Source organism: Guyanagaster necrorhizus (assembly GCF_019112545.1).
Source record: "Guyanagaster necrorhizus MCA 3950 unplaced genomic scaffold BT62scaffold_23, whole genome shotgun sequence".
In the NCBI taxonomy this organism is placed as follows: domain Eukaryota; kingdom Fungi; phylum Basidiomycota; class Agaricomycetes; order Agaricales; family Physalacriaceae; genus Guyanagaster; species Guyanagaster necrorhizus.
Window position 1 is genome coordinate 526,662 of NW_025064902.1, and position 12,710 is coordinate 539,371.

Here is a 12,710-nt window from a genome sequence, read left to right on the forward strand (position 1 = left end):
GGCCAGTCAACAATCGCCTTGACTTTTTCTTCAGACATGCGAAGTCCTTCAGGTGATAGGATATAGCCTAGGTACTCCACGGAGTCCCGGTTGAATTCGCATTTGGAACCTTTGCAGTAGAGTCCATTAGCTCTAAGCCTGCGTAGGATCTCACGAACATGTTTCTGGTGATCTTCTGGGTTGTCAGAATATATGAGGATGTCATCGAGGTAGACTACTACTGATATGTCGAGCATGTCTGAGAATATATCGTTCACAAATCGTTGGAATGCCGCTGGAGCATTTGTGAGGCCAAAGGGCATGACATGCCATTCGAAGGAACCGTAATGGGTCCGGAACGCTGTTTTCCATTCGTCCCCTTTAGCTATGCGAACGAGATGGTAGGCATGCCGAAGGTCGAGCTTGGTGTAGATGCGCACAGAGTGGGCAGAGTCGAGGAGATCAGAAATGAGGGGGAGAGGGTAGCGATCTTTCTTGGAGATTTTGTTTAGGCCACGGTAGTCGACGCAAAGTCGGAGTTCACCGGTCTTTTTCTTGATGAATAGAACTGGAGCCCCGTGTGGAGAGCGGGATGGAGTAATGAACCCATTGTGCAGATTATCATCAATAAACTCTCATAGAGCTTTGAGTTCAGATTCTGAGAGAGAATAAATGGGTCCAAGTGGTGGGGATGTCCCTTCCTCAAGGTTGATTTTGAGGTCATACAGTCTGTGTTCAGGTAGTTTTTCAGAGAGGGTATCACTGAAGACATCTGCAAAATCGTGGTACTCTACTGGCACTGATGAAAGATCTGCCGGTTCCGCGGATGCAGCTTTGGCTCCAATATTAGACAAAGAAGGCTGCAGTGTGAACTGCTGGGCGCCTTCTTCTGCACTGGCTCGGATGAATGCGGCAGCGGATATGATGGAGATCTTTGGGTGTGCTTTCATAGTAAAAGATTCTGAGGGAGGATAGGAGTAGATGGGTTCATATGGGAATGAAGTCCACCGGTTACCTGATGTGGACTTGGAATGGGGTGAAGCCCCGGAAGTTGGACTGATAGAGTCCGATGGGCACGGAAGTCTCGAAATTGAGCTGAAAGGCTCGGAAAAAAATGGACTGTTGTCCTGTGGGCACGGAAGTCCCTGAGATGCGGTGGAGGCCGCGGAATTGGTTGGAGTGGGGTCCTGGTAGCTTGAACGGAAAATGATACTGTTCTCAGCCCAGTCAATCAGTGGATTGTAGCGGGAGAGCCAGTTGTATCCTAGAACAAGATTGCAAGACGAATCCAGAGGAGTGACATAGAAGTCAATGGGGAAGGTGTCTCCGGATGGGAAACAGATAGGGATGGTTGCTATTTGAGATATACAGCTCCCGATGGAGCCATCAAATAATCGAAGTTGCACACTAGGGATGGTTTTAATGGGGATTTCATTGGCAGTTACATACTTAGTGTCAACAAAGCAGTGGCTAGAGCCAGAATCAATAAGGGCAAGAAAACGTAGGATGATACAAGTTGGGGAACCATTGGGTTCCGTAGTAGTCGGCAATTCTGCTGAGAGGGGAATGTGGAAGGAGTGATTGGAAAGGGATGTTGCATTGAGAGTGATGACCTCCGGTGTGCGAATACAGTCGACGCAACCCTGAACTCGCACGGAGGGAACAGGGTTGCTTCCTAGTTTTCCGACTCCATCGGAGCCGGTTCCACAGGAGCGGTGTCGACCTCTGCTGCACGCCCCTTGGTGGAGGCTGCTGCTTTCTGCTTGTTGCAGTCCTCGGTCTTGTGTTTCGCTCCACAGAACATGCAAAGGTTGTTCTGGCGCCGGCGGTCTTTTTCTTCCTGGGTAAGACGGCCATCTTTGCCTAGCTTGTCGGCATAGGGCTTAGGGGCGGTAGATTTCGGTGTGGAGCTGGAGTCCAAGGGAGATGTGTTAGACCCCTTGGATTTGGGGTTGGGGAATTTATTGTCCCAGTTTTCACGGGCAATTTCGGTCTTCCAGGTCCAGTAGCGAGCATCAAGTTCTTAGGCAAGGAAGCGCATATCACGAAGGTTGTTTGGCTTCCCATGGTGTGCCATGTCATCCTTGATACGGGTGCAGAGGCCACGGTAAAAGGCATGGCAGAGAGAGTTATCTCCGTACCCAATTTGTGAAGCATACTGGTTGAATTGGACCATATACTTCATGACCCGATCACCATCGTGCATCCGTAGGTGTTCTAATGCATCTTCAGCATCTCCGATAGCATCAAAAGGGCCAAAGTTGCTACGAAGCTCATCTAAGAAGGCTGCGTAGGAGAATTGCCAGGCTGGTGGATTCCGCGGATTGGGGTTAAGAATGTCTGGTTCGAACCAGTTGAGCGCGGTGCCGGCCAGGAATGAAATGGCGTAGTTAACCTTGTTAGCATCTGTTGCAAACACGGTAGATCTGTCGTTGAAGTTCAACTGAAGGGAGACAATGAAAGCCTTTAGTTTGCGAGGGTCAGAGCCATCAAATAGTTCTGGTTCCTTGACCTTGGTACGGACAGTGGCTGGTTTAGGGTTGTTGAGGGAGGCGGAGACTCCTCGTAACAGGTTCATAAATTCTAGGAACATGTCCTGCTGGTTTGGATTGTTACTTCCTGTGGGGCCATCGGCGCTGCCTGGGCCATTGGGACCACCTGGTCCTCCTGGTCCACCTGGGAAAGGGTTTGGTGGATTGCCAGCCGGTTCCCGTCGGATGGGAGTATGAGTAGGGGTGTCTTCATCTCTGCCCTCTGAGTCTGGGCTGTCTGGATTCCCATGGTTGTTGCCCAGGGATAAGGGGTCTATTGGGGGGTTGGTTCGGGCACCATACATCAGGCTGGCCCGTCGGGCCCCATTGGTTGGGATGCTGGTGGCGTTGAAAGGGTTAGGGGAATCATCGTAATTAGGTTGGCGGGCAGTGAAGCTAGAGTGATTGTAGGTTTCCCTACGGGAAGGTTGTCCCCCACTGGAGGCTGATCCGAACAGGCCTGGTTGTTCCTTTGAGGCAGATGCCAGGATGTCTTCCATGGAAAACATGTTTGAATGGGTGGGCTGCCTTTGTTCAGGATCGGTCTCTGTGGGTTCGGTAAATGTGGTGGACATGATAAAATTTTCGACTCAAGGGTTTGAGTTCGAATATACTGTTAGGAACATGCCAATCGAGTGGGCTTGAGTGCACACACGGAGTCCGGCAGAGTGCGTGGGCGTTGACGAAGCTATTGGCAACGCCACCCTTGAGTCGGAGCCCAAGGATCTGGATGGACAGAACAGAGTTCTGTCAGAGAAGTGAACAGGAGTATCCTTCGGAGCGGAATCCGACAGATGAGATAGGGAGGAGTGAGTATGCAGTGTAGATGGCTTATCCAAGTTGATATTCGAACTGAGTAGCTACGATGATGTACATGGCTTTATATACTAATGGTAGCTAATTCCGAGTCGGGTTCCATTGGGTTCCAGTGTCGGTATTCGTTACCGAGTTCGGGGTCTAGATATTACAATGTGAAATATGGATGTGAAATGATACTGGTGAAATGAAATTAGTAGGTAATGGGAAGCGGTCGGAGTCTGGTGGGTGGTGTGATTGGATTCACAGTTGGTTGAGGTGACACGGAGGCCGGCGGCATGCGCGTAACATATACACTGAGACTGTTCTGAAAATTTGGCTCCAAGTGCCTCTATTGGAGATCTATATGAATCAGCATAGATGACATTGTGGATCCTTCATAAATACTCCCTGTATCTTTTCTGTGACTCTGTTCTTTTTTATTAAGGTGAGCTCTTTTTTTTCTCCAGTATTCTCAGCGATTATTTATTTTCCTTAGTCATATATGTCTTGGATACTATGAGAGGACAACATCTATCTTCAGAAATATGATAGGAGATTTTCATCTACTGCTTGCTGAACCTTAAAGAAGTCACACATTACATATATTATCATATCTCATATCTCATCCCTCTGCCTCCATCCACATGTGATGCATCTCAGCTCCTCTTACTTGTCTGCTGAACCTGGCAGTAGTGAGCTCTTCACACCCCCCAACTCTGGGCACATCTATCCATCAATATCTACTGCAGGATATCCTACCCACCTCTACCCTAAGCACATTCATAGCTCAGATGCTCTAAAAGCATCTCTCTGATGTTCTCTCTCAGACAGAATGGCAAATGTGCATCAGACTGCATCCTGACCAGCAAGTTCCTCCAAAGGTTGCTATGTGATATACACAGGTGGCAACACATCTCTCTCCACCACTGCCATAATGAGGTGCTCTGCACTCTCATGGAACACAACAACATTGTGCTGCAGGCTCTGCACCCTATACATCTATTCTATTTCATCATTGCCCCAACCACCATCATGCATGAACTCAGCAGCATCCTCCAGTATCTCATCTCTGCACTAAGCTTCTCCAGACTCATCATCACCTGCATCAACATCTTCAAATACCTTGATGACCCTTACCACATCCACTGGGAGCACCTCACTGAGCTCACACTCTACAACCTCAGCCATATCTCCATCTGCCTCATGCTCCTTACACTGTGCCCTCTCCTCATATGGTGCACCATTGGCATCCATGATGCTATGCACACCTGCCTCCCCCCAGCAGCCAAGCAGCACATATATCTACCTCCTCCACCAGGCCACATGATCACTCTCCCCCATCTTACTGCCCTTGCACTCATGCTCCCCAACATCAATCTCCCTGTGCTGTTCACCACCCCACTCCATGCTTCTGCTCTTCACACACACTCTCTCTTGCTCACTCTCCTCTGGTCCAACACCACCACCACTGCCTGGCACTCTCCACATTTGCAGGGGTGTCTGAGCTGGTGGTGCATGAGGAGGCATCATTGTCCACAGGCTGGGCAGAGTGCATATCCTGGGATATGCTCATGACACTTACCATTTGAGGCAGGGGTGAGGGGGGGGTGCATGCTTCTCCTGAAGCTTGAGGTGCTGATGCTGTGAGGGCCATGTGTGGAGGCAGGGGGTGGCACAGCATTGGTGGAGATGGTCACATCACAGTGTCATGCTGGAGGAGGAGTAGCATGGTCAAGAAAGTTTTTGTGGTCAAGAGTGGTAGATTATGATTATCTTGATGTTGGGGACCTCTGTATGCTCAAGGCACTGAGAGAAGGGAGGGCTGGAGGTGCATATTTGCAGAGGGGGGAGGAGGCTGAGTTGTGAGTGTTTTGGGCCTTAGATGAGCATTGTCAGAGAAGAAGAACCTTGCACCTTGCTGCTGTTAACATTGACTTCTGCTCTGACATTTGTGTGGTGTTATGGGATATCTCATCTCAACTCCTTTCTAAATGTTTTATTAATTGTTATTATACGAGATGTTAATGTTATCTAGGATTTACTCTCCCTGATTAATAGTGATGCGCGGACATGATAAATCTATACAGTAAGACAATTAACTCTATGGCGATTAGCAGTAGATAATGATATACTAGTTTACACAGCAAAAAGCGGCTGCAATGTACGTTACTTTGGGGTTAGGTAGAAGAACAAGAGGAACAATAGCGATACGTCTAAGGTCTAGTGCGTGTGTGATGACAAAAAGACAGTATATAAGAACAATCCCGAAAACAAGGAAATAAAAAGAAAGAATACAACAATCAACATAAGAGCTGAATGCGTGCATCAGGTATCGAAAGTCACAGGGTATCGCATCTTGAAGAGTTGAGAGCTGATATCCTGCTGTAACAAAGCATAAGTAAAAGGGGGGTACTCACTGAGCGCGAGCGACTAATACTCACTCATCAAAGGACTCTCGCGGGAGAATATATTAAGAACCAGAAGCCCGAGGCGGATCGCAGTGGGGTTACGAAAACAAGGTTTAAGTTATCAGCTAAAAAGAGTTGTATGTGTGACTTACCCAGATTGGACTGGCGCACCAAGTACGTTACTTGTTGTAGCAAAATGGATGCTTGAGCGGTGAGCGTTAGAAGGGAGCCCGGCGTGTCGGTATTAGGGGTTGGGTGCAAGCAGGTGTGCACGATGCACGTCGTGGGATACAGTAAGATGCCCTGTGGTTATATGAGTCAGTTGCTGTGGAAACAAAATGAACGAAAACCCCCACCGGCCACGGAGTATCTATTTGCAACCCAGGTGCTTCGAGAGTCCCACAGACGTCGGTTGGACAGTCTAGCGCTATTGCCAAAGTCTTGGCCAAAATCAAGACATTCCAAAACACGTCGATCCGCAAGAAGATGGTGAATGCGAATGCTGTTTCTGAACTCAGGCGACCTGCCCCGAAGTCCACGTGTTTGGCATATCATGTATTTCCAGATAATAATATCACAAGAGGACGGCCCAAAAGGTGCCTTTGACTGGGTTTTTTCTACGCTACGTCTAACGTGGATATTCTTCAGCTTCATTGACTCAGACTACCAAACTATGACTATGATCACAACCCTATCTCAGTGTCCTCAGTGCGGGTTCGCGCCACCTGAAAAGCCCCTTCCCAATGGGATCTCCATCGCTCAACTGCAGGATTTTTTTGCCTGTAATGACGCTCCCGTATGTGCCGAACGTGCGGAACTAGAAGCCGTTATCCGTGAGGGAGAGCAGTATTTGGCCTTCCTCCAGCAACGCATATCACAAACCCGGAGTATCCTCAGCTCACTCTTGAAAGAGCAGAACCGAGCAGTCGAGCACATTGCCGACTCGAAATTGGTCTTTAATCCCATCCGTCGTTTACCCCCTGAGATTTTGAGCCACACGTTTCTTTCATGTATCCGTCCGGACAGTGATAGCGACACGGATGCTTCATTGCTGGACTCCCTCAACATCACGAATTCTCCGTGGAACTTATCCTATGTCTCATCTCGATGGCGACAAGCTGCTTTGACTACACCTAGTCTCTGGTCACTCATCCGGCTCCAACTTCACAGATACCAGGGCCACATGCGTTCATTATTCCGTCTCGGAACATATTTGGAAAGGTCCGGTACACACCACCTCACTGTCGCTATCGAGAGTAGTGAGGATACATCCGGCCATCCCATTCTTCCTATAATTCTCTCCACCTCTCCCCGCTGGAAAACACTCTCCATCGGTCTTCCCTTCTCTGCATTCCGCATTTTCAACAACGTTTCCGGTTCACTGAGTTCCCTTACTTCGCTTTCTGTGTTCCTACATGGTGAACCAGACACAGACACCGAGCCGATAGCCATGATCAAAGCGTTCCATTTTGCACCGCAGTTACAAGAGTTAGGACTCACAGAATGGGATTGGGGGACCCTCTTTCACCAGCTACACTTTTCGTTCTCAAGGGCATGTCTGTATCAAATCCTTCCTCTATGTAACAGTTCCATACAAGCACTGACAACAATCCATGTGTACCATAGACTCAGGTGCCGATCCATCTGCACACCCAGATATCGGAACAGTGCACCCATATGGGCCCATATTGTAGGATTTATTGGTCCCCAAATTGTATATATCAGATGAGCGAATAGTTATCGGGATGAAGTTGAGGTGGCGGAACTTGAGACTGTTGCATGGCAATCAATGAAGTGTTCTGGTTGCAGTCGTGCAGAGAGAAAGAAGAGCCCTGCATGACAGGAAATGCACAAATGGATCTACTGTAAGGCCAAATCCAAGGTGCATGCCAGATTTTGAACAGACGTGGAGGGCAAAAGGAGCATGCTGAGATTTGGCACCATATAATATTGACCGCTTTGTCGAACATGAACAAGGGGCATCGTCACACCACCAGATCAGCTCCATCCTACATGTTCTACAACTTTAGCGAACCGCGATCGAGGATGCCCAAGGAAAAGACTGAGAGAAACAGGTGTTACGCTTTTGTAGCTGGAAGGAATTGATAACATCATCACCTCAGTATTTGTGATTTAGTAGCTCCTGGAATAATTCTCATCTCATCGATTCTTTCCAGACGTTAAGTCCACGACGACTTTGGTCAGCCGTACTGAAAGCCGCATCCATCGGTCGTCACAGTTGGCACATCAGGTAATAATCAGACCTTCGTTAGCCCGCTTTGTCTTGTCCGAATAACTTCGCACACCTCGATACCCTCAACATCTCTGCATTGTATCACTTCAATCGCCATTTCCTCATCCGAGGTCCTCTAATTCTTGCGTCGCCATCCAATAAATTCCGTCCTCATTGACTGCCACTACTCCTGCCACATACAAGCAGAAGAAAATCTAGGGGTGTAGCGACTGCACAAACAGTATCGTGGCTCTATGGTCCCAAGTCGTAATGTGGATGGTTGATCTGCCCGATTTTTCGGTCATGGCTGTGTGCAGAGTGTATATGTCATATTTGAACGGAACGGGTCTAAGCGACACGACTGAAAGATGTCATCAGTGAAAACGCCATCCAAAGAAAGTCCATAGTCACATGGTGAATTTCTGGTCTCAATTCGGGACGAGGTGGAATGTCTGGGTGATGCAAAAGTCACAATAATGGGCGTCAAGGTGTTCGCTGCAAAAGTAGGCAATACATACACTTTATATCAATTCATAGCTAGAAAACATTACAAAAGCAAAGAAAACGTTCGAACATGTATACTGACAATCTTTCACGGACACTCGCTCTCATCGACCTCGATAAACCAGCTACCTACGATACCATCCCTTCCCTATTAAGATGTCAGTGCGACATTTTCGGCACAACCCAGCCCGCCAACTGACCTTATTCTCACACGTATCAGGGTGGTCAAACTTCTGCCAGGCGAACTCGGACGGAGTAGAGAAACACATCTCAGCCCAGTTGTCCCAAGGCTCTTGATGGTTGAACAACTTTGCTTCAACCCGCTACAACGATCGCGTCACTTCAGCCCAATGTTGAGCAACCAAAACAGTGATGTGGCGTACCCGTTTATGAGCGCCAAAGCAATCCTAATTGACCGTGATGAGCACGTACACGAATCAACAGTATGACATAGACGGACGCTCACCTTCTTCTTATGATCCCCCCACCAAGTCTTACATGTCGGCTCGTTGGAGCTGACAGTCCAATGCCCAATGGTCTTCACAGCTCCATCCTGTCGAAAAACAAAATGACTGTGTAATACCAATAAGAGAACCCAGAAGAGAACGCACTATCAGTTCCGAGGTGCAAAGTTCTGGATGATCATATGTGATACCGTGGATATCGATGCTTGTCTTCATGCACCAGCCATGAGCATCCTCGCTGGCTGGTACATTCAACAGTTCCGCATGATACATCCTCTTCTCATACCCCAAACATCGCTTCTCCGACGTCAAATCCCACCATACCAGCTCTGCGCGCTTCCTACGCTCCTCGTCAGCGAGTATTGCATCCTCTTTAGCCCAGACGGCATCCTCTCTACGGGCCACAGCAACCAGTCTGGCCTGGATTGTCCTTTCTTCTCTCTCCCTCTCCACTTTCCTCCTCTTGTCCTCCTCCTCATAGGCCAGTCGCCTCTTCTTATCCTCCTGCTGATGCGCAAGCTTCCTCCGTAATTCCTCACCTTCGATTCTCTTTGCTCGTTCCATATCCTCGCGACGGCGTATACGGTCTTGGACGTCTGTACGGTTGGTATTGGTATAGTCACTAACGAGGTGGAAGGCAAGAAGTGCCACGACGAAGATGAATGCCAGGACTTTGAGCGTAGCCAAACGCTTTCCACGTGTAGCTAGTGGCTTCAGCGGGGTGCGTTCATCACTAAGACCTGGTAAAGTTCTAATAAGCGCCGGTATACGAAAGAGAGTGCACTAAAGCACCTGCTTCTTCATTCCGAACCGTACGGTAGCTTGGCGGTGGAGGAGACCATACTCTGTTGCAATACGATGTCAAGCAATGATAGAAAGAGTAGGGTAGAAGAGCTTACCTCGAAGAGTTGTACATATCAAGATGATGGTAAAAAGGAGGAATGATGAGTCAGAATAGCGCGTTTTAAGGGGCCATGCGGTTGAATCCCACACTGTTCGGCAGAGGTGCCGTTCGTGCGTAAAATGCATTTCTACCCGGTCTGTTCCCCAGGTTTAAATTCCTGGAGACCCCCTGCACGTTGAAAGCGACTGTGTCGCTGCAATAGCCCTCACGAAAAAATAGAATAGAATAAAATAAGAATACGGCCTTTAAAGCCTACAAGTGCAGCGCTTAACTGGCTTATTACGGAAATATCAATCTGCCAAATGGACGTCCGATATCGCCTTCCATCGGCTGAGTCGGTAATGATCTTCACAAGGATGATCACCAATGAGAATTAAGATGAAAACCGTGATCAGAGAGATACTGGATTTGTAGTTGTTAAGAGGCTCAACAATCGTTTCACCGAATATTCATACCTGACATCTCTATCATGTTTCCTGATACATCATAGTGGGCCAGTCGCTTTCACTTCTTTCAGTCCTATTCTGGCGCGAATGACCAGTATTTTTACGTTCTTGGTCACGCAATTCCCACGGACATTTCCGTGTCTGCGGAACATGATCAGCATGAACATCAATTCACTCCTTTCCTACTTAATATTTCCCAAACCAATGTCTGCCAGCATTCCCCAACAACTCATAGATGCAATCATTGACTAGCTGAATGATCCCCTAAAACCCTGCTCTCTGGTCTCCTGTGCCTCCTCCCATCAAACTCACCAATATCATTTTTCTCAGTCCTCCGACTTTCCGGTTCTACATCTTGCAAAAGATACATTCGACTCACCTCAAAACCTCCATCATCTCATATCCCACTGTTCCCGAAACGAATCCGCCTATATGCGAGCTAGAGCCCAGCTGAAACTTTCCACTTGTTCGACAGTACGACTAGGGCTGGGATACCTTCTCATTCCTACTCATCGATCTCTCCAGACCATACAGAATTGTCCAGCTTTCTCAGCTTGAGCATCCTCCTTGAAGGGTCACGCCAGCTGCGGCACGTTTCCTTCAATTACTTGCTTCTGAATGGCAACCACAGCATGCCATCCAGGCATAATACCCGCTTATATCGACACTTTAAGCAGTCCGCTCGACCGATTGCAGAGGTTTTGAAAGGCTTAATTTCTGGTCCACATGGCTTTATCTCGTGCAGTCCCTTCAATATACCTTTCACTGGAGGCATAAAAGCGATTCGAAATGAAACTGCTGCTATTCCACACCAAAGCACTTGCACATTATCCAATCAATACATCGTAGGTTAGGCAATCTCAACGCAGAATTTCCTCATTTTTTTGAAATTTCCAACCAGTCACAGGGAAATCCACACAATTATCTTCCAGTCAATTCAGATATCAGCACCTTTCAACGTCTGACACTCGGCCTCCCAAGATGGAACCACATGACATTCATCTCATACCGTGTTTTCCAGAACTGTTTGTCGCTCGAACTTAATATGTAAATGTATCCATCCATCTTTGCCCCAAAGTCCATTCTGAACAACACCACGTTTTGTCGGTAAGTTTCTCACTGATGTTCATCCTTGCAGCTGGGGTTCCATGGCTATCGACCTCTCGTCGAGCTACACCACATTGGCCGCTGGTACCCTGACCGAGGATGCCTGGCGGTGTGATGTCTGATACCAGTAGCAGTGGAGGTATGGGTGGCGGTAATGGTGCTGCCCCGTCCTAAATATGTAGAGCCCTTAGGATACGTACCCGAATTTTTGCTCTGCGGATTTCGATTTCGAATCATCATCATGACTTGCCTTTGCCCATGATAAGCGAAGGCGCACAAGCCAGCATTGAATGCAATATGCCAGGTTGATGCCACATAACGAGTTGTTGTGTTGATGAATTAGGATGAAGGAGTGATTCAAGGTGTCTTTAAGGGTTGATCTAGAAGAGTATGAGGATGTATCTTAGACCATGTGTGTGGCAGCCTAAGTGGACGTATACACACCACGACATCCAGGCTCCAATGCAAGCATCAAAGAAAATGGCACAAGCGGTTAGTAGTAGTAGTAGTAGTAGTAGTAGTATCATTTGTAAGCGGTTCCATGGTAATATCGAAGAACGTGAAGGCGGGACTCGAGGGCCTTATAATGGCCAGACGTGGCACTGAATAGAGGTCTCCAGTTATCCAATTGAAAAGTGTCAGAAATCCCCGAGCCCAAATCATCGAGGTTGTACAACCTTGCAGACGGGACGGGATGGTCATCCTGCTTTGAAGATTCCCTCAAGACAGGATAGGCTCCCACCGAGACTAGAGACATTCAGTACAACAGAGATGAAGCTATCGGGACCGTGGTTTTCTCCCTTTCATATCCCGAGTTCGATGGTAGCACATCAAGTTTGGTCTTGATGAGCATTTCGCATGTGGGACTTGGACATTTTATGGTGATGCGAATAACTGCATATAGATATGACGGCCCAATGGATTATGATTATCTTGACGTTGGGGACCGCGGTACGCTCCAGGCGCTGAGGGGGGGGGGGCTGGACGTGCATGTTTGCAGAGGAGGGGGGGGGGAGGGCGAATTGTTGGTGTCATTGGCGTTAGACCGGCATTGTCAGAGAAGAAGAACCTTGCTCCTCGCTGCTGCTGCTATTAACGTCGACCTCTGCTCTGACATCTGTGTGGCGTCACGGGATCTCATCTCATCTCAACTCCTTTCCAAATGTTTCATAATACGGGATATCAACGTTATTACTGCACCCTGAGTATTAATAGTAACGCGCGGACATGATAAATCTATACAGTAGGACAATTAACTCTAGGGCGATTAGCAGTACATAATAATATACTAACTAGTCTATGCAGCGAAAAGCGGGCTGCAATGTACGTTACTTTT

General features: G+C 48.0%; 4 protein-coding genes across 4 annotated transcripts; 1 reads left to right on the forward strand and 3 right to left on the reverse strand.

The window, feature by feature from the left end:
- Positions 1-4,382: 4,382 nt before the first annotated feature.
- Positions 4,383-4,962, reverse strand: BT62DRAFT_921932 (uncharacterized protein; the record flags this gene model as incomplete). The annotated part of the gene is made up of 3 exons (XM_043184358.1): positions 4,383-4,566; positions 4,615-4,808; positions 4,891-4,962. The coding sequence occupies 3 exons, from the start codon at positions 4,960-4,962 to the stop codon at positions 4,383-4,385; spliced, it is 450 nt and encodes a 149-aa protein (XP_043036939.1).
- A 790-nt stretch (positions 4,963-5,752) lies between these two features.
- On the reverse strand, positions 5,753-6,370 carry BT62DRAFT_1009255 (uncharacterized protein; the record flags this gene model as incomplete). The annotated part of the gene is made up of 4 exons (XM_043177525.1): positions 5,753-5,841; positions 5,869-6,019; positions 6,073-6,239; positions 6,295-6,370. The coding sequence occupies 4 exons, from the start codon at positions 6,368-6,370 to the stop codon at positions 5,753-5,755; spliced, it is 483 nt and encodes a 160-aa protein (XP_043036940.1).
- Positions 6,371-6,395: 25 nt separating this feature from the next.
- BT62DRAFT_903364 (uncharacterized protein) lies at positions 6,396-6,881 on the forward strand (the record flags this gene model as incomplete). Its single annotated transcript, XM_043183521.1, has 1 exon — positions 6,396-6,881. A coding segment is annotated over one exon (486 nt), but the record flags the coding sequence as incomplete, so codon positions are not given.
- A 1,660-nt stretch (positions 6,882-8,541) lies between these two features.
- On the reverse strand, positions 8,542-9,833 carry BT62DRAFT_921934 (uncharacterized protein; the record flags this gene model as incomplete). The annotated part of the gene is made up of 7 exons (XM_043184359.1): positions 8,542-8,601; positions 8,654-8,776; positions 8,837-8,860; positions 8,920-9,006; positions 9,065-9,657; positions 9,710-9,762; positions 9,817-9,833. 7 exons carry the CDS (start codon positions 9,831-9,833, stop codon positions 8,542-8,544), a joined length of 957 nt encoding a protein of 318 aa, XP_043036942.1.
- Between the last annotated feature and the right edge of the window lie 2,877 nt (positions 9,834-12,710).